The sequence below is a fragment of the Rattus norvegicus genome, chromosome 20, assembly GCF_036323735.1.
Source record: "Rattus norvegicus strain BN/NHsdMcwi chromosome 20, GRCr8, whole genome shotgun sequence".
Taxonomy (NCBI): domain Eukaryota; kingdom Metazoa; phylum Chordata; class Mammalia; order Rodentia; family Muridae; genus Rattus; species Rattus norvegicus.
In genome coordinates, this window is record NC_086038.1 from 24,791,235 (window position 1) to 24,812,865 (window position 21,631).

Consider the following 21,631-nt stretch of genomic DNA (forward strand, 5'->3'; position numbering starts at 1 on the left):
TGTAACAGGGCTTCACTATGTTAGGCCGGGAAATCCTGCCTCAGATTTCCAAATCCTGAGATTACAGGACTAGGCCACCATACCCAGGTTAAAAAGAAAATCTCCTTCTTCAGCTTTACTGCAGTCTGTGGAAATATACATTTCTCTATTAACGTCATACTTGGCACTTATGGTGTGCACTAGCTATGGAGGCTCTTGTCTTCCACAGTTCTGAACAATTTTGTTATACTTTCTCTCTTCTGGGCACCATATTAGGATATTTTTAACCTGCTGAATTATCTTGCATATTAACTTTTTAAAATATTTTTTAAATTCTGTGTGGAAAATTCTAAGCAGCATTTTCAAATACCATTCAGAGATTACTAATCCTCTACCTGATTACCTAATCAACTAATAATCATAATTATATTTTTCATTTTAGACAATATTATCTGCTCAATTTTTTAATTATTTTACTCCTTTTACCATTTATAGTGGTAATAAATAAATGGAGGAATCATGTGTTTAACAGCTCATTTCTGTTTAGTATCTAAGGAATCTCTGTGTTTGTGATGGAAAGAGCTTTCTCTGCAGTTTATGCCTTTTGTCAGAATCACTCACAATGGCTTACTTTATTTGTATGTTATGAGAACTTATCTTCTTTGGAGATGTATTAGAATTTTTTGAAGACTGGGCATGAGGTTCAGGATAAATCTGAGCTTGCTTCTGCCAGGTCCCTTGAGGTATTACCGAGATAGGAGAACTTTAAATTAGATTTTCTGCTGAGGTTTAAGAGGCTACACAGATAATATAATTTCTGACCCAAAGTCCACATAAGGATAGGAAATTTTCCAGGTGCATTCTGTTCTTTGGAGGTTTGGAGGCTGTGTGTGTGTTTCCTCTAGACTACACACAGAGCCAAGGCTAAGCAAGAGGACTTTTCTGACTAGTTCCTGCCATAGGGGCTTGTGTTATATTTCACTCATCCAAGATGATCAAACCTTAAAGATTACCAACTTCTTGCAAAGACCTCCTGTGTCATCTTCCAACTAGCAGAATGGAGTTTTTGTCTTTCACCCTCAGCTTGTCTCTCAAAGTTCAAACCCCAGGCTTGAACTCTAAAGAAATTATCACATACTCAGCAGAATCCTGTGGCTGAGTTAGTGTGAATTTGACATTTCTTTATATCTGCCCTGAAGAAAACTTCTTTTAACAGATGGACTGTGTATTTTAAAATATTTTACCCATCATTTTAACTACTTTTGATTCACTCTATTTCTGGAAACAAAAACATGTTTAAAGATAGTAATTATATGAAGTAATTCTAGGTAAATGAGTGACAGCTACTTTCTTCCTGAGTTCTTAAGTGCTTATCGAATTGACAGAGGTCTGGCTTTTCATTGAAATGAAAACATAGGGCAAAGAGAACTATGTTCACCCCCAAATTACTGTGTATAATAAAAGGCAGCACAGAAAATCACAGAGAACCTAGATTAAAGATGGACAGCTCCTTGGAGAAAGGAATAAAGATACACATTTTTTTTCTCTTTGTGCTGTCTTATTACAGAAAGATTCTGACCAATGCATCCCTTCGATTTACTTTCTTGGTTTCCATCCTGTAAATTCATGGTGCTATTCAAACCTAAGTTCCTTATTAAGTATATTCTGTTCAAGTTGAAGAAAGGAGAAAAAATAGAGAGAAAAATGGGGTTCACTGTGATGCCACTGGGGGAGGTAGCGTGTTTGAATGTGCTTACTTCATTGATGTTCACTTAGCACCTACTATGTGTAATTGCTCTGTGAACCTGGGGATATAACTAAAGAAAGTCATGAAAGCTTTAGTTAGGTAGGGGATGGAAGGGCAGAGTAGAGGAAAGAAAATAAAGAGAGACAACTAACACTAAAGACATTTGAGAAGGCCATACCAAAACCTAGCTCTGTAGATGCTAAAACATATACAGCACATATGTAAAGGAAGTTTAAATGAAGGTATCCTATATGGAGGGGCAATGCCTCCCCCAGTCACCATAGGCAATAAATAAATAAATAAATAAATAAATAAATAAATAAATAAATGCCCAGTGCCAGAAATGGAATACCTCTTTTCTATTTCTGGTCAATGGGGTACCATAGAACACCCCCCATAAAATTGCAAGCTTTTTCTATTGCTCTTGGTTATTGTTCAAAACTTGATGGTAAGACATTATTGCTCAAGTATATTACTATAGACTTGAGTCACAGAACCTAAAGAAATCAAGCTAGACACTTCGTTCCTGCTGGCTAGCATTCATAGTGCCAGAAGTACATGCACAGAAGAATTTCATACACAGAAGAAATGTAAGTAATAGTAGTTGTATGAACCATGATCTCTGAAAAATTATAGTACCAACATACCTGGCAAGATATGCTCACTCTTGCAATGATGGCACAAATGTTATGGACATAACCATCCAATGCTGGTTGTATTTAAGAACTGTTCCACATGATACCATTAACTGAACCAAAGACAAACAACAACCAAAAACATGACTAACTAGGTCATATACCCTAGAGAAGAACCTAGTAATATTATTCTGCAAAATGCACAAAGTAATAAACCCTCCCTGTACATTATTCTGCCTCGAGATTACTGTGTCTTCCTACACTCATCAAAGATATTTCTCTTTGCAATTAAGTGATATTACCGTTACTGGTCACAACAGGCCAGTGTGCAGAGAATAAGAAACTGTTCTCAGCTCTAAATGGGACATGTCTATCACATTCTCTCTTTCCCCAAGAGGAAGCATGAAGATTTTAAGGGCCAGATACAGTGAGTGTCTCCAACAAGACAGTATTTGCTAGACATGACTGAGCCACTAAAGATGGGACTGCTTGCACAAGACCTATACAAGATCAAGCCAAATAAAACCCCAGCAAGGATAGGTAGGAGCTCGTGACATTCCCAAACCTACCTGAGGAACTATTGTCAGTTGATGGCTGCTAGAGGAGAGTGTCAGTTTTATACAGGGATATGATATCATAGAGGTACTATGCTCTGGTACACCTCTATGTATACCCAAGGACATGGAGGAAGCACACAGGAACTCCATGGCTTTAAACACCACATAAAATTGGGAAGAAAAAGTAGTCCAGAGAACAAGGGATGAATTAGAGGGTAAGGAATTGAAATAGATTTGATTAATACACTTCCAGTTTTCGTCTACACCCAGAGCTAATCCGGTGCCACAGCTCTATGTGCCGGGATCCTTCTGGGAGAGAGCTGATCTTCACAGGAATGCTAACACACCTGAGAGAGTAGGTGAGACCAGCACTTCTGCTCAGACAGACCCACCAGAAGCCCTCAGGACACAGGAACTGAGGAGGAATCTGGGACAGAATCTGTCTGGTTTCTGTGTGCTATAGATAGATATAGATATAGATATAGATATAGATATAGATATAGATATAGATATAGATATAGATATAGATATAGATATAGATATAGATATAGATATAGATATAGATATAGATATAGATATAGATATATAGATAGATATAGAAGAGAGAATCTCAGGGGCAGAAGATACCACAGAAAACATTGACACAACAGGCAAAGAAAATGCAAAGCACAAAAAGATCCTAACCCAAAACATCCAGGAAATTCAGGACAGAATGAGAAGATCAAACCTAAGGATAATATGTATAGAAAAGAGAAAAGATTCCCAACTTAAAGGGCCAGTAAATACCTTCGACAAAATTATAGAAGAAAACTTCCATAACATAAAGAGATGCCCATAAGCATACAGAACTCCAAATAGATTGGACCAGAAAAGAAATTCCTCCCATCATATAATAGTCAAAACACCAAAAGCACTAAACAAAAAAAGAATATTAAAAGCAGTAAGAGAAAAAGGTCAAGTAGCATATAAAGGCACGCTTATCAGAATTACACCAGAATTCTCAAAAGGGACTAGGAAAGCTAGAAGATTCTGGGCAGATGTCATACAATCCCTAAGAGAACACAAACGCCAGCCCAGGCTACTATATCCAGCAAAATTCTCCATTACCATAGTTGGAGAAACCAAGATATTCCAAGACAAAACCAAATTTACATAATATTCTTCCACAAATCTAGCCCTACAAACGATAATAGATGGAAAGCTCCAACACACGGAGGAAAACTACACCCTAGAAAAAACAAGAAAGTAATCTTCAACTAACCCAAAAGAAGGTGGCCACACAAACATAATTCCACCTTTAACAACAAAAATAATAGGAAACAACAATCATTGGTCCGTATCAATTGGTCTCAATATCAATGGACTTTTTAAATTTTAATGATAATGAAGGCACAACATACCCAAACTTAAGAAACAGAATGGAAGCAGTGCTAAAAGCAAAAGTCAGCTCTGAATGCCTCCAAAAAGAAACTGGAAAGAGCATATATTAGCAGCTTGACAGCACACCTAAAAGCTCTAGAATAAAAAGATGCAAATACACCCAACAGGAGTAGATGGCAGAAAATACGCAGGGCTGAAATCAACCAAGTAGAAAGAAAAAGAACTATAAAAAAAATCAACAAACCAGGAGCTGGTTACGTGATAAAAATCAACAAGATAGATAGACACTTAGCCAGATTAACAAGAGGGCACAGAGAGTGTATCCAAATTAACAAAATTAACAAAATCAGAAATGAAAAGGGAGACATAACAACAGAATCTGAGGAAATTCAAAAAATCATCAGATCCTACTACAAAAGCCTATACTTAACAAAACTTGAAAATCTGGAGGAAATAGACAATTTTCTAGACAGATATCAGGTACCGAAGTTAAATCAGGAACAGATAAACCATCTAAACAACCCCATAACTCCTAAAGAAACAGAACCAGTCATTAAAAATCTCCCAGCAAAAAAAAAAAAAAAAAAAAGAAGACAGGATCAGATGGGTTAGTGCAGAATTCTATCAGACCTTCATAGAAGACCTCATACCAATACTCTCCAAGCTATTCCAAAAAAAAAAAAGAAACGAAAGGAAAACTACCCAGTTCATTCCATGAAGCCACAATTACACTCATACATAAACAACACAAAGACCCAACAAAGAAAGAGAACTTCAGACCAATTTTTCTTATGAATATCAACACAAAAATACTCAATAATATTCTTGCAAGTCGAATCCAAGAATACATCAAAATGATCATCTATCATTCCCAGGGATGCAGGGTTGGTTCAATATATGGAAATCTATCAATAAACTAAAAGAAAAAAAAACACATGATCGTCTCATTAGATGCTGAGAAAGCATGTAACAAATTTCAACACCCCTTCATAATAAAAGTATTGGAAATATCAGGAATTCAAGACCCATACCTAAACATAGTAAAAGAAATATACAGCAAATTGGTAGCCAACATTAAGCTAAATGGAGAGAAACCTGATTGACCCACTAAAATCAGGGACAAGACAAGGATGCCCACTCTCTCCCTACTTATTCATTATAGTACTTGAGGTCTTAGCTAGAACAATTGGACAACAAAAAGAGGTCAAAGGGATACAAATTGGAAAAGAAGTCAAAATAACACTATTTGCAGATGATGTGATAGTATATTTAAGTGGCCCCAAAAATTCCATCAGAGAACTCCTACAGCTGATAAACAACTACAGCAAAGTGGCTGGATATAAAATTAACTCAGATAAATCAGTAGCCTTCTTGTACTCAAAGGATAAACAGGCTGAGAAAGAAATTAGGGAAACAACACCCTTCACAATAGTCACAAATAATATAAAATACCCCAGGGTGACTCTAACCAAGCAAGTAAAAGATTCATATGACAAGAACTTCAAGTCTCTGAAGAAAAAAATTGAAGGAGATCTCAAAAGATGGAAAGATGTCCCATGCTCATAGATTGACAGGATTAATATAGTAAAAATGGCCATCTTGCCAAAAGCAATTTACAGATTCAATGCAATCCCCATCAAAATTCCAGCAAATTTTTAGAAAGAACAATTTGCAAATTCATTTGGAATAGCAAAAGAAAACTCAGGATAGCAAAAACTATCCCAACAATAAAAGAACTTCTGAGGGAAATCACAATTCCTGACCTCAAGCTGTATTACAGAGCAATAGTGATTAAAAACTTTATGGTATTTGTACAGAGACAGGCAGGTAGATCAGTGGAACAGAATTGAAGACCAGAAATGAACCCACACACCTATGGTCACTTGATCTTTGACAAAGGAGCTAAAACCAGCCAGTGGGGGAAAAGATAGCATTTTCAACAAATAGTGCTGGTTCAACTGGAGGTCAGCATGTAGAAGAATGCAGATCAACCCATTCTTAGTGCCTTGTACAAATCTCAAGTCAAAGTGGATGTTGGATCTCCACATGAAACAAGATACACTGAAACTAGCAGAAGAGAATGTGGGGAAGAGCCTCGAACACATCGGCACGGGGGAAAATTCCTGAACAGAACAACAATGGCTTATATTCTAAGATCAAGGATCAACAAATGGGACTTCATAAAACTGCAAAGCTTCTCTAAAGCAAAGGACACTGTCATTAGGACAAAACAGCAAACAGCAGATTGAGAAAAGATCTTTACCAATCCTACTTCCAATAGAGGGCTAATATCCAATATATACAAAGAACCCAAGAAGTTAAGACTCCAGAGAACCAAATAATCCTATTAAAAAATGGGGTACAGAACTAAACAAAGAATTCTCAACTGAGGAATATCGAATGGCTGAGAAACACCAAAAGAAATGTTCGAAGTCCTTAGTCATTAGGGAAATGCAAATCAAAACATCCCTGAGATTTCACCTCACACCAGTCAGAATGGCTAAGATCAAAAACTCAGATGATAGCAGATGCCGGTGAGGATGTGGAGAAAGAGGAACACTCCTCCATTGTTGGTGGGATTGCAGACTGGTACAACCATTCTGGAAATCAATCTGGACGTTCCTCAAAAAAATGGACATAGTGCTACCTGAGGACCCAGCTATATTATTCCTGAGCATATACCTGAAAAATGCTTCAAAATATAACAAGGAACATGCTCCACTATGTTCATATCAGTCTTATTTATAATAGCCAGAAGCTGGAAAGAACCCAGATGTCCTTCAACAGAGGAATGGATTCAGAAAATGTGGTACATTTACACAATGGTGCACTATTCAGCTACCAAAAACAATTACTTCATGAAATTCATAGGCAAATGGATGGAACTAGAAAATATCATCCTGAGTGAGGTAACCCAATCACAAAAGAGCACACATGATATGCACTCACTGATAAGCAGATCTTAGACCAAAAGTTCAGAATACCCAAGATACAATTCACAAATTGTATCAGCCATCCAGAGACTGCCCCAGCTAGGGATCCATCCCATATACAGACACCAAACCCAGACAGTACTGCAGATGCCAGGAAGTGCTTGCTGACAGGAACCTGATATAGCTGTCTCCTGAGAGTCTCTCCCTGAGCTTGACAAATACAGAGGTGGATGCTCACAGCCAACCATTGAACTAAGAACAGGGTCCCCAATGGAGGAGTTGGAGAAAGGACTGAAGGAGCTGAAGGGGTTTGCAACCCCATAGGAAGAACAGCAAGATCACCCAACCAGACCCCACCCCACCCCAGAGTTCCTAGGGAACAGAGGGAAGGACCCATGACTCCAGCTGCATATGTAGCAGAGGATGGCCTTGTTGGGCATCAATGGGAGGGGAGGCCCTTGGTCCTGGGAAGGCTCGATGCCCAGTGTAGGGAGGTGGGAGGGAGTAGTAGGTGAGTGAGAGAGCACCCTTATAGCAGGGGGGCTGATGGGAGAGTGGGTTTCTGGAGGGAAAACCGCGAAAGGGGATGACACTTAAAATGTAAGTAAAAAATTCAATAAAAGAAAAGAAAAAGAAGTAAAAAATTTTGAGCAAGACACATTACATATAGATATATTTGAAAATATCAATAAAAAGAATGTAAACTATATATAAAATAATATATAAATAGAAAATAGAGCATCTCTGAAAATGAGTAAGTACACACATAGCCTTTGATAGCATCACCTTAAAAGATGCACCCAAATGTAATTCCACAAGTGCTTTTTCCTTCTACCAGAGGGCATTTGTGTCAAGTTTTTGATGCAACTCTCACTGGCAAAGGTTTCTGTTTAATGACATTTTTCAAAATTCTGTTCATTTGCAATGTGACACTTCTTGACTCTCATTCAGTCATAAACACAGAAGCAACACTACAGTTCATAGTAGCCTTTCCAATAAATAATCAATTTACAGTACAGCGTTCTAATTCAATTTCTATTCTTTCTTCACTGATAAATCTCAAGTTCCATACCCACAACCAGCCATGGCCCAGAATAAAAGATTTAGCAGAAGTTTTAGCTTGGTAGCTTTAAGAAAGTGTTCTGATACATTTTCGCACTATAAACATTTAATGACTCCGGCTCCCGGCTGAGTATTTACTACATCCATTTATTTCATAGTAGTATATTTGCAGGAGCAAAATAGAGCAAAGGTTATTCCAGATCCTCTACCAATATAGCTCCCTGTAAATAATATAAAGTACAGCCATTTAACTCACAAAATTATTGTTAAAAGGTTAAATGTTCAATAAATTCTGTTTTATCTAGTTCAGGCAGCTTTGGCAATTATTTCTAACTTGGATGTACTTATTTTCAGGCGTTTTGTTCGGAAGCCCTGTCTTTGACTGCGCTAAAACTCAGAAGTTGTTAAGAAGGTATTGGGATCTTGGGGATGTATTTTAGGTCTTCTGCCTGCTTGTTCAGAAGTAAATGGGTCTTAAGAGTCCTTCCATTCTTGAAAAGGCTCTTCTCCATGTGCTCTCCTCTCCAACCTCTCCTATGGCTTGCCGATCACTGTAGCCTCCAACTAAAGTGAGATTAAAGGAAAAAAAGTGTTCCAGTGGAGCTTGGACTTGGAAAACTTTGGGGATAAATGAGGTCTTTTGTGGGAACATCTCTGGAAACAAATCTGTTTAACACTTTGGAAAATGCATTTTACAATTCCACCTGCCCAGTCCTCTGGAAAGTTCCCCTCCATTACAAGAAGCACTTCCCAAGTACAGACCATTTTTACTTAATGATCCTTGGGCAGTGTTTAATCCATCAGAAAAACTTGGTTACATTTATAACTTCTTTGATGAGTCATATAAACTAAGAACCTTATCATATGTTACACCAAATTTTAATTGAGTCTGTTAAGTGCTAGCAAGAAAAACTCAAGAAGCACAGAGTCACAAATTCTTCTGGAATCAGAGAGACTAGACACACACCCTGCCTGTTCTTATCCACTAGCTTCCTGATTTGCAATAGATACAACTTAGGTCCCAATTTTTTTTCAGTAAATAAAAAATTAAATTTTCAATAGTGACAATGTAACAACCAAGTGAATCATTCATGCAAGGTGTTTAGCTGGAGAAATGGCCTGGCTGTGTAGTATGAGGACCAGAGTTCAAATCCTAGCACCTACTTATCAAGCCAGGCATCTAACACGCACCAGTATCCCGGGCCACGATGGGAACAGAGACAAGAAAATCAATGAGGGTTACTGATTTCAACTCTAGCCATGAAAATAAGAGTTCAAGGTTTGAGGAAAGCTCCTACCTGAAAGGAATAGGTGAAGAATGATAGAGAAAGATACCTGGTGCTCTCTTCTGGCTTCTATTCATGCACACATACATGTGTGCCCCCTCAAGCACACACATACACACATATACACATGCACATGCACACACAGCTAAATAAAATGTGTACTGAAAACATAAATACATAAAAATAAATCTTGAAAAAACTTTAGTCAACCAGAAATATATTATTATTTTATTTTTAAAACTTGGGTTTATTTGGAGAAAATTAAAAAAAAAAACTCAACCCCAAAGGATGAGATTTTTATATACAATGGTACCTGCCAAGTAATATCTACAGATTCTTAATCATTTTCATAGAAGGTATTCTATATAAATTTTGTATGTATTTAAGAAAAACATAAGTAGCCTCTCCATTTTTATTTTAACAGGGGAGTGGACTACAACTACTTTCTTTTGGATGCAATTGTCTGGAAGGAAAATAGACCTGAAGAGGGTAGACTACCTTTTCATTGTCTACAACAAAATGTTTTTTAAAAAAATTCAACTGTGGCTCTCTCTAAAAACCCCTTTCTAGCTATTAGACAGCAAGGCCACTGGATCAGTGATTCTCTATGGCCACTGCTGCAGCATACTAAAACCAACGCCCCTGCATGGCCAGCCTAGGACGCATACCAAATTACCGTTTGTCTGCAGATCCCCTGAGCCCCACAGAGGGTAAGCTTGCCAGCTTGTCCCCAGAGCTGAACTCTACAAAGTTGCACATCAAAGCAGACAGCTCAAGCTACTGTGTTGCAAGGGAAACCCAGCCCTTATTCAACAGGGTTTTCCCCCCATTATTCCGTAATTTTGAAGGATGCTAAGGAAGCAACCCTTCTAAGCAGAAAAATCACACAGGGTCTAGGTCCTTATAAACCCAAGCACTGGTGTGGGGGACCAGTGATGGAACATGGGAACTTTAAAACACCCCAATTGAGGCTGAAGGCCTCCGACTCTACTTTCCCTAGTCCGCACCAAAGTCCATTGGTTGAAGCAGTCTGACCTCCAAGGCGGAGAAAGCTGCAGGAGCAGGCGACCAGAGCAGGAATCAGAGAGATCCCAAAGCTGGCTCGCAGCAGGGATTCTTCCGGCCAAGGCTCCTGGTTGCTAAGGGAAAATGCCTGTGAGAGCAGGTGTGTGACCTACAGACTGCTTTCCCGAGGCTAGCATCGAGGATATTAGGTGACCAGAGAGACAAGATGTCAAAAGAATGCAGATAGGAATTTGGAAAGGATGGTGTTTGGAAGGGACAAAAACAGGACCCACAAGACTGGGATTTCCCATGACGTCCTCCCCCGGTGAATTCATGAGCTGACTGGAGGTGAAATGTTTCCCTCGCCTAGTAGAAAATAATTGATCAGCTCCTCAAAGATTTTCAAGCTATGATCAAGTTTCCCATTTATTTTGGTTTTCAGGTTTTATATTTTATTGACTTAGGGTTTAACACTTCACTGGTATCTAGCTGCTTTCTTCTAATGTCTATGACTGGCCTTAAAAAAATTAGATCTTATAAAGATAAGACATCAAGATATGCATATAATAACAAGGTTATTGTGCATTCATCACAGGGAAGGAACATTGGGCCATGGGAATTATTTCCATTCTTTTTTATTTTTTACCTGATCATAAAATAAGTCCCTAAGTTCTGCATATGACTGGGTATTTTATGCAATTTCACATGGGTCTAACATTATACTTCATATAATAATCTGGCAGCTGATAATATTGGATTAGAAATAGAGAGCGTGTTTAAAGACATTTAATTAAAGGGAAAGCAAGCTATTTTAAACTTGAAATTATTAATTATCTAATAAACTTACTATAATCATGATAAAAACTGTGTGGGTATTGCATAAGTTGTGGAGTTGGGTGGGTTTTTTGGTTATCAGTAAAACTTTAGTAACTTTAATAATAGATATTTTTTCATCATGGAAAAATCTGCTTCCAAATAGTCCCTTTAACGATGCTAAGACTGGGTTTTTACTATGCATTGCTCTAAACAATCAAACCTGCATTATTAATTCATTTAACCTGATGACGCTATGGCATTGTTACTGGCCTCCTATAAATAAGAACATTTAGGTCTATAAGTGTTGTTCCCAAGGATACAAATGTAGCAAATGCCACAGCTGGATTATAGATCAAGGAATGAAGCACCACACTATGTTACCTCTCCCTAAGGAGCTCCTTGTTGGGCTAGGTAACCAGAGCTCTTTAACATCATATTTGAAGACCTAATAAATAACTCGACTTGTTCAAAATTGAGTTTCTGATCTTTTGGCCAGTTTTGCCTACAGCCTTCCTATGTTTAATGAAAACCTCTTCTATCTAGTTACTGGATTAAAAATTTAAAATTAACTATCTATTCGATTCAAGATGTATGATAGCTACCTTACACACACACACTTCCAAGTAGGACTTACTATCAAATTGTGAACATGTCTATCCTCACCTACACAGAGCAATCCTCCTGAACCCAGAGTTCATGATCTTCCCCAGGAAGATGACCTACATTCAACAACTGAAAGACACAAAGGCCTGTACATTTCAACCTAGTAAGGCACACTATGAAAGCCAATGCCTTCTAGGTACCAACAGTTGGTTGACCCAAGCTCTGTAGGTGTGTCTTCCAGGCCAACTTCATCCTATCTCTTTGCCTCCCAGATATTAATTCCTAATAGCATCACAGACCATAAACTCCACTCTGTGTTGCTAAGGGACTCAGCATGCAGCATTTGCTGTGACTCCTCCCCTTTGCTAATGCCCCACATGTCCATTCTATCATTTTCTAGCTGACTAATACCTATACAACTGAGCATTGCTGCTGCTGGCATGACCACATGAGACACCGTAGGGTGATGCTCATAAGGTAACCGGGTTCCGACTATAGCCTCCCGCCTGGTTCCCAACTTCTCACCTTATTTGCATCTAGTTTGTGCTCCTGTGGTGCTAGCATCATTCCTTTAAGACATAAGTCTCAGTGTGTTAAAAAGCCTTGCAAAGAGTCCCAGTTGTTCAGAGGAAGAACTGGCACAGGCTGGTCTAGCTGGATCCCATTGGCTCTTTACCTGAGCTGTGAACTTTCCCCCTTGATGACTCCACCAGGTTCCTGGCTTCTATGCTGTCACAAACACAGGGTAAGTAGCTTGAGCCTGTGTTCTAGATCTCCATCTGATCCTGACTTAAACTCCTCATATCTTTGAACTTACCTTACCCTTTTATGATACGCTATGCTAGTTGCTTATGTATAACGGCTTTTGCCTATGGGTTCTTGCTAAAATTAAACCCTTGAGAAAGACACTGACCAGATGTATTCCCAAGCACATAGAATGGTGCCAATAATAAGTACTGTGTAGTAAATGGATCCTACACTTTAGATGGTGGTCTATGTAAAATAAAGTCTTCCCTAGAATCCAACATAACGGCTTCTTAAGCAGAGGAGTGTTAAAGCACACTGATAGGAAATCTTGCAGTTCTTCAATTCATTGGAAGAGCCAGGAAGGTCATTGAGACTGATTAATGATAAAAGTTCTCCAGACTCCTCCATAGGAACTGAGCATCTGTGTCTGCTTACTTGTACTGAGATATTTAGTCACACTCTTGGCTCTCTCTACTTACCTCCAGCTCATCAAGAGCACTTCCCAGTGTTGCTGCCTGCGGTTCAAGAGATGCTGGCACATTCTGGATGCCTTGGGAAGCATTTGAAATTACATCAAGAGCATTCTGGATCTCTTCGCAGACGGTGTCCTTACTGGCTTTGAGAGAAGCAACATCGGAATGTTCCAAACAGGCAGAACAAATCGAATGCAGGAGCGGGGAGTTCTCCTTCAAGGTGGCCCGGGCCCCTGCGATTTCATCCCTCTGGCTTGGAGATTTCAAGTCCTGAAAAGATTTTTTAAAAAAATTCTTACTACTGGTTATAGAAGAAAGACATATTAGGTGGATGCTCCCTTGGGGCTAATGGGATGGGATGAATCAAAAGACAGTAGGCAGGAAGCAGTTGGATGGAGTTAATCAAGGGCATTGGAATCTCTACTGTCCTTAAGGTTCTCACGTTCTGCATTAGGAAACAGGAGGTCGATCATAGGTAAAGGCCACGATGGTGGAGAGGTGTCCCTGGTCAGCCATATACGCGTTATCTTAGTTTCCATTCCTATTGCTGAGATAAAATACTCTTGACAAAAGCAAAGGGGAAAACGTTGCTCACTGAGCTCAAAGTGTCAGGTGTCTGTCCATCATCACAGGGAAGTCAAGGCAACAGAAGCTAATGCTCACATGACGTCATGGTCCAAAGCAGACAGGGCCGAACTAATGCATGCATGCCAGCACTGGACTCACTTCCCCCACTCTCTGGGAGGTAGTGTAGAACTAGAGTTTCATAAAGGTTACTCATTGTCAGAGCCTGAATGTGCAGAACTAGAGTTTCATAAGGTTGCTCATTGTCAGAGTCCCGATGTGCAGGGCGGGACGTGCCTGAGGGAGAGCCAGAGATAGGACTTGCCAAACCAGCTATCAGCCCCAAGGACATTGATCATCCGTAGCCACCCCCTCCCCTTCCTTCACTCCCCTGAGTGAGATGAGCCACCCTACCTGCCTGCCGAGCTGCTAGATAACACATACTCCTTGCTGATGTCATTTCGCGCCGAAAGTAACCATGCACCTTTTGAATTGACCAATCATGTGTAACCGCGTGAATGCCCCTTACCTCCCCTATAAAAACCCCCGAGTTTGGAAGCTCGGGGTCGATTCCTCTGTCTCCTGTGTGAGATACGTGTCGACCCGGGATCCCGCTAAGACGTGGGATCTCGTTAATAAAGCTACCTCTTGCTGTTACATCAAGAATGGCTCCTCGTGATTCCTGGGGGCACCCCACCCCGCGATCGGAGTGAGAGACGCGGCTCCCCGTTTTGGGGTACGCTCTTTCAGTAGAAATGGTTTCTCTAGGGAATGGTGCCCTTCACAATGGGTGGCCTCTCTGCCATAACTAACATAATCAAGCCAACTCCCACAGACTTGCCCACAGGCTGGCCTAGACAGACACACCCTCATTGAGGCTCTCTTCCCAGAGGGATAATTAAAGCTAATCATTGCAACCATGTAAGTCACGAAAAACCCTGACACATTACTAAGCGCATTATCAGGCAGCTTGAGTTACTAATATTCTGCTAACCTATTTCCCAGGGATATTGATATTTGCATCTAACTTTTCATTAAAACAAACCAGGTGAAATAAAAACACTAAATTAAACTTTTCGCCTTTTTCTATTTCAACTACCTTTTTCTATTTCATAAATGCTAATAAACCAGTTGCCTATTTTTCTTTCTTTGATATTTCTTCATATGCTAGTTCTTGGGTTAGAGTACAGGAGTGCAGAAGTGTGCAATCCCGCCAGACACTTGATTGCCTGAAGTTCACGTTAGGGGTTAGGAAACTTATAGAAAGTGTTCTTTTGTTTGTTTGTTTGCTTGTTTGTTTTTGTTGTTTTTTTTTTAACATTTGCTCCTTTTATTCACAAAACATAAGACGTACCCCTTTGCTGAATCTCTTTTCTTTATAATTTTACTCAAAGGATCTTGACATATATCAATTATAAGACACATCAAAAAGAAAACATCTTTAAAATTTACAGGTACTTTATACAAGACTTCTCTATAAAATCCATCAATGTAAAAAAGACTTTGGATTGCATGTAAGGAATGTTCAGTTGTCATTAGAATTATTTTTGTTTTGTTAGAGACCTTTCTCTCCACTAGTCCTGACTTCTCTTTGATTCTCTAGAATATTCAGGGTGTCTGCTAGGGTTTTCCAAGCATCTCTTGGCACTGTTCTGACATCTGTCGTCATCTCCTTTATAACCAGAATGCTTTCTACTCCTCTCTCTTGACTTGGAACCATCTTTTCTTCTAACATTATCACTGTCTTCATTTGATGAACTGAATGGTCATCAATAAACTTTACTTGTATATATCAATAAGAAGGGAAATTCCGAGCTAAAGGGATTTATGAGCGCCTTTCTGTAATCATAAATTGGTATCAGTAAATTCTAAGATCAGAATAGCTGCAGTTAAGAAACTTAAACATATCTGAAACTTGACTATTGAAATAGTTATCTAGATGAGTCATGCCTCTTTCAGGAATAGATAATAATTTAATCATGTAACATAAGTCCATACAGCCTAGTTACAAATATATGACCCTGTGGGTTTAGTATTTTCCCATCTACAGACCTTAGTAATACCATCTGGTGTTCCAGAAGGGAAGATGCAAAAAGATGCCTACAGTCTGATGCCATTTGGTACGAACTACGAGTAACAACTGTACCATGCCCATTTTCGGTGTGTAGCCATAGAATGGCATCCAGGAGATTCAGGGACTTTGATTTACAAACAAAGTGCTGTAACTCTTTTTTTGGCATTATTGTTAGCTCTGTGCAGGCCTCATATGAAAATGAGGTAAACTTTGTGGCAAAGTTGTACGTCTAGAATTAAATAAAAACAACCAAATATCAGTGGCATACTTTGATTTCCTGTTTCACAAACTTTAAGATAAGAAAAATATTATGAAAATGTTGGTAAATTTGAAGTATCTGTACAATATTTTGTCTGATTCAATTATATAAATTTACTATATGGTAGAATATATATCATCAATACTTATCTCTTCTTGTATAGAAGAATTAAGATTAAAAGTGTTCTTTATGGGAGCTGGAGAAATGGCTCAGTGGTTAAGAGCACTGATTGCTCTTCCAGAGGTCCTGAGTTCAAATCCCAGCAACCACATGGTGGCTCACAACCATCTGTAATGGGAACTGATGCCCTCTTCTTGTGTGCCTGTACTCGTATACATAAAATGAATGAATCTTTAAAAAAAAGGGGGGGGGGTTGGGGATTTAGCTCAGTGGTAGAGCGCTTGCCTAGGAAGTGCAAGGCCCTGGGTTCAGTCCCCAGCTCCAAAAAAAAGAACCAAAAAAAAAAAGTGTTCTTTATTTTAAAAAAAAGGAAACATAGACAATAAACTAGGCAAACAGAAACAAGTCAGTTTCTGATCATAAAAATATGAATGAAATTAAAAGTAAAATATAATAACACCTGGAATAGGAAAGTGCTTTAGTGCAAACGGTATGCAAGGATGTGTCTGTGGATGGCAATTTGAAGTAATCCTCATTGTAAAGTATCACAGAGTAGGGGAAGCGCGTACATAAATGATGGCGGACTAAAACTGCTTAAGATGCAGTGGGGAAAAAATCTGTCAAGCATTGCCTTAACCAAGTGATGAAGGCTGACATCGGTGTCATCGGTGACATCACAGGAATCCATTATGACACTAAAAGGCGTCACTTCTGGGGTATTCTCTAGGAAGCCGGAAGCCTTATACAATAACAAGAAACAGAACACAGGAGCAGCCTGGGAAGCATCCACCATGCTACATGGGCACTATTCAAGAAAACCATGCAAGTGTGCAAAATAAGGAAAACTACTAAACTGTCATAGACTAGAGCAGAATGGGGACACGTGACAATTACATGCAATGCCACTCTCTAGACTGGATTGTAGAACAGAATAAAGGTATTTATAGAAGCCTGGTGAGTCTAAATAGAGGCCACTAGTAGTAGTTAATAGTGACATATCAAGGTGATCTCTTTGTTGGGCCAAATGTTAAGATAATGAAGAAATATAGGAGAAAGGAATTCTCTATACTGGCATGCTTTTCTTTAAAACAAACACATTATTACTCACAATTTTTCTTAGAAAAAGTTATCAAGGGGTATGAAGATTTATACTAGTTCATGTATGTCATATGTGTAAAATTTATGAAAATTTAATAAATATAATTATTATCTCAGGTTTTTTTTTTTCAAAATAAAAAGGCTGAGGCATCAAAACACTAAGTATCTTTAGGGAAAGCACAGAACAAAATGGATACATTTTGTCTTTTATAGCCCGTTAGGAAGCCCTCATCCTAACAGTGTTACATTCTACCCTGTTCCTGAAGGATTTTCTTTGTTACACAAGAATAGACTCTGGATTTATACATCACACCACCTATAAAGTACTTCTATTTAGCCTCTCAGTGAGCACCACACTTTTGGGTGAAGTTGTCATTAGGAGCCCTGTGTAATTGAGTACATACTTAATGCAAGAGGAAGAGATTGGTGAAAAAACAGAGATCTAAACTTAGGTCTGCATTTACAAACACTAACGTGCGTGTGTGTGTGTGTGTGTGCGTGTGTGCGTGTGTCTGTGTGTGTGTGTGTCTGTGTGTGTCTATGTGTGTCTGTGTATGTGTGTCTGTGTGTGTCTGTGTGTGTGTGTCTGTGTGTGTGTGTGTGTGTGTGTTTTCCACAACACTCTCCTTGCCTGGGACGATGCTACTAGGGTTAATAAATGGCTAGTGCTAGTCTAGTTCCTTCCCTTCTGAAACAAAAGCTCTCTGCTGCTGCCTGCTGCACGCAGCCTTTAGAGATTAAGTTCTTTCCAAAGTGTAGGGAGGACAGTTAGAGCAACTGTTAACCTCCTTAATGAACCAAGAAGAGACAATGTGTGGTTGCCTTGGCCCTCTGTGATTTCCCCCACATCTTCTCTGGGTCTTTGTTTGGGCTCTGAAGTCGGGACTCCGATTCAGGTAAGTCACCATTCTTTTGTATCTGCTTTCCCATTTGTGGAAACAGAGATAAAGATACTCTGCCAGCCCTCTTCCAAGACAATGCAAGAACAGCAGAGATGGACGACAACCTGAGGCCATGCAACTCCGAGCACGACAGTCTCATCTGATCTTAGAAGGCACTTGGATGTAAGAACTAGGTTGTACATGAAAAGCAGTAAATAATCTTAGAAAAAAATAATGCACCATCCCTTACATTTTATCAAAAAATGCTATGCAGTTTTTCTCCCGCGATGTTTTTTGGTGATTTTCATATCCCTGGTTTATAACAGCACTTACCAAAATAAATCAGATTGCAGAACACATAAAGATGTAAATCACGTAAAGGACATAATGAATATTAGGAATGCACAGCCCCTTGTGGGAAATACAAAAGCACTAATGCTCAGGAAGGGTCACGGAAGACTGAGGCAGTGTAAGCAGAACACATGTTATATAAGTCCCTCTAAAGCAGTCTGTGCATGACTCTTTATTTAGAATGACATTGTCAGGATTCAGGTGGGAAATAGTGTACCTAAGTTATCACAAAGAAGGTTAAAGTTTAAAAATATCATTTCCTTTGCTTTGGTGATGGCTAGGAATATCTTAGAATAAGCCCTTTAATGCCATAAGGACTTTGAGGGTTTTTTTTTTTAAGTACAAACGTGTTTTGGATTTTGAACATATGCCTCGTCATCCCTTCCTAAGGCAATGACAGAATCCTTAATGAGTACCAGTACCCCAAATATCAAGCCTCTGAAACCTGCAAGGAAGGACAGGATCAGTAAGCACAGCAAAATTATACATTATGACAGTATATAGAAGGGGGCAGGATAGGGAGCTTAGAGAACATTTGAGAAGAGACAAGCATTGCTCACAAATGACATTGCACATTATACGCTTAATGTGCCAAATGTTCTTTGGGATAAATGGTGATCATCCTTCTAAATTAAAGGTTACTATAGGTGCTTGTAATTACTTTAACCAATGATACTATGGGATTCATAGGTTTTCTACTTATCCTAATGCGAAACCAGATATTTACTCAATATCAAGGTCAATTGGAGGTGTCCCTAGGTAAGAAAGGAATATAGAATTTGCATCCTCAAGGACTGAGACTTGTTTCACATATTTTTTAAATGTGCCAGAAGAAAAGCACACACACACACACACACACACACACACACACACACACACACACACGAGTTTCCAAGCTAAGACAACATCAAATGCTTCCAGCTGATGGAGCAGCTCCCAGATGGGATTTTAAAAGTAGGAGAAGAACTTACACATCTACACAAGTGGGCAGAGAAAGCAACATGTGAATTACAACCCCAGCAAGAAAAAGGAAGTATATGTAGACGTTTCAAAGAGTACATTATAGAAAAACAGGAGGCTCTAAGCTATCGGTTAATTCACCCATTCAACCAACAATTGCTGAGCCTGTATTGTACATCAAGCCTTATGTTAAGTACAGGGAATGTGAGGAAGAAGTTCTCAGACCAAAGCATAGACAAGGGAACTGGAGAGATAGCTCAGCTCCTAGGAACACTTGTTGGTCTTGCAGAGGACCTGGGTTCAGTTCCCAGCACTGCCATGGTGGCTCACAACCTGTAATTCCTGTGGTAGGGGATTAGATGCCTTCTTCTGGCTTCTGGGATCACTGCATGCAGATGATAGATAGACATACATGTAGACAAGCGTTTATACACACAAAATAAGTTCAAATATAAAATTATATAGAAACTAAAATAAAGTTAGAGCACAAAGGAAAATTCTCAGCTTAAGGGGGTTAAAGTAAATATTTGAGGGAGATTTTGGAGGCATAATTGATAAATTAGCATATATTCAGGGTCTACAAGATGATACACACATATGCACAAATACACACACACATTGAGTGATTTCTGTGATTAAACTCATTAGAATCACTCTCAGCATATCTAATCGCCATACGTGTGTATGCTGTAGGAATACTTAAGGTCTATTCTTGTAGTTAATTTTAAATATATAAAACATTATTATCAGCTTTCATTACCATATCACTATAATTAGATATCCAAATTTATAAATCTTACTTTGAACCCCCTAGCTGATTCTCGTTTTCTCCATGCCCTACCCCTAGCAACCACCATAAAGCACTCTTCTGCAATTCAGACTCCCTCTCAAATACATACAGAAATGAGACCATCATGTATTTGTCCTTTTCTTTCTATGGTCCTTGCCTGGCACAGTGTCCTGCGGTTCATCTGAGCTGTTGCAAACACAGGAAGGAGCTCGTAACAAGGTTTCTCTTAAAACAGTGAGAATAAGCTGTTCTGTGAACAGCGTAGAACAAAACAGTCAGCAAAAGAAAACATGGCGGGCCACAGCCTGAAGCACAGAAAGGGGAGAAGTGCAGTGTGCAGGCTACTGGGCATGACATTACAGAGAAAACCAGAGCAAGAGGGTAACAAATGCAGCTGGTGAGGCCAAAGAACCCTGAAAGCAACAGGATCCCTGAGTGCTTTGAAGAAGCCTTTGATAAAAGCCATTTGAATACACATTGAATGACATTGCAGGCAGGGAGACAAGGCACAGGTTCAGTTGCCATGAGAAACAATGGGTGCGCTGGACAGGATCACCAGGCTGAAGCAGGGAGGAGCTATGCAACATTTACCAAGGAAAAGCACTAAGGCTTTGGGAATAGAAGGTATTTAGCCGGGTCTAGAAAAGGGTGTCAGTGATTGTAAACACGGAAAAGCCTTCACTGGGATGGGAACACAGTGGAGAGAATGTGTTTGTAAGAAAAAAGGTGAAGTGCATCCTTTTGTGATGTTATCAGATGTAGGGTCAGGGTGAAATTGTAAGTGAAAATGCATTCCAGAATGAAGACGTACGTTTGGGAATAGGGACCCATGCGTCTCCAGCTCCTCTTTAGGGAGTCACACTACTGTGGAGGCACCTTCAGCCAGCATGAAGGGAACTTGGGATCAAATACGGTTCCCTGGAGATGGCAATCAAATTACCTTATGTGCTAGCCCCAAAGGGCAAACACTGACTGGGTCTCAATTGCCAAAATGGGTATCGGAAAATACTGAACTTCAAAACATTTTAAATTTTAAAAGATAAAGAATAAGCAATAACAAAGTACAGAACAAGAATTAAACTGTAGGTGACTTATGCTTATAAGAAACGATCTAGGAAGTCAAAATGACTTCTATATTGTATAAGCTAAAAAAAAATGCCTGTCTACCTTTTTAAAAATAGATTTACAGCTGGAGAATACATCATAAAAAATAACTGGAAATTACGAATGAGCTTGGTCACTTCCTAATGGACTTCTTTACTAAATCTATAAATACTAGATTAAGAAAGTAGTTTTACAAATTTGAGTGAA

General features: G+C 39.1%; 1 protein-coding gene across 10 annotated transcripts in view; it reads right to left on the reverse strand.

Annotated features, from left to right (window-relative positions):
• Positions 1–21,631, reverse strand: part of Ctnna3 (catenin alpha 3) — a 1,585,684-nt gene that overhangs the window by 1,178,219 nt on the left and 385,834 nt on the right. For 9 of the 10 annotated variants that reach the window (XR_010060727.1, NM_001426985.1, XM_039099277.2 and 6 more), the window contains exon 6: positions 13,230–13,493. Coding sequence is in view for 9 of the 10 variants with exons in the window: in NM_001426985.1 (NP_001413914.1) it covers positions 13,230–13,493 (264 nt within the window). In the remaining variant the exon portion in view is untranslated. Of the gene's footprint in view, positions 1–12,528; positions 13,139–13,229; positions 13,494–21,631 lie in introns of those variants that run through there. The other variant, XM_017601852.3, reaches the window with a different exon arrangement.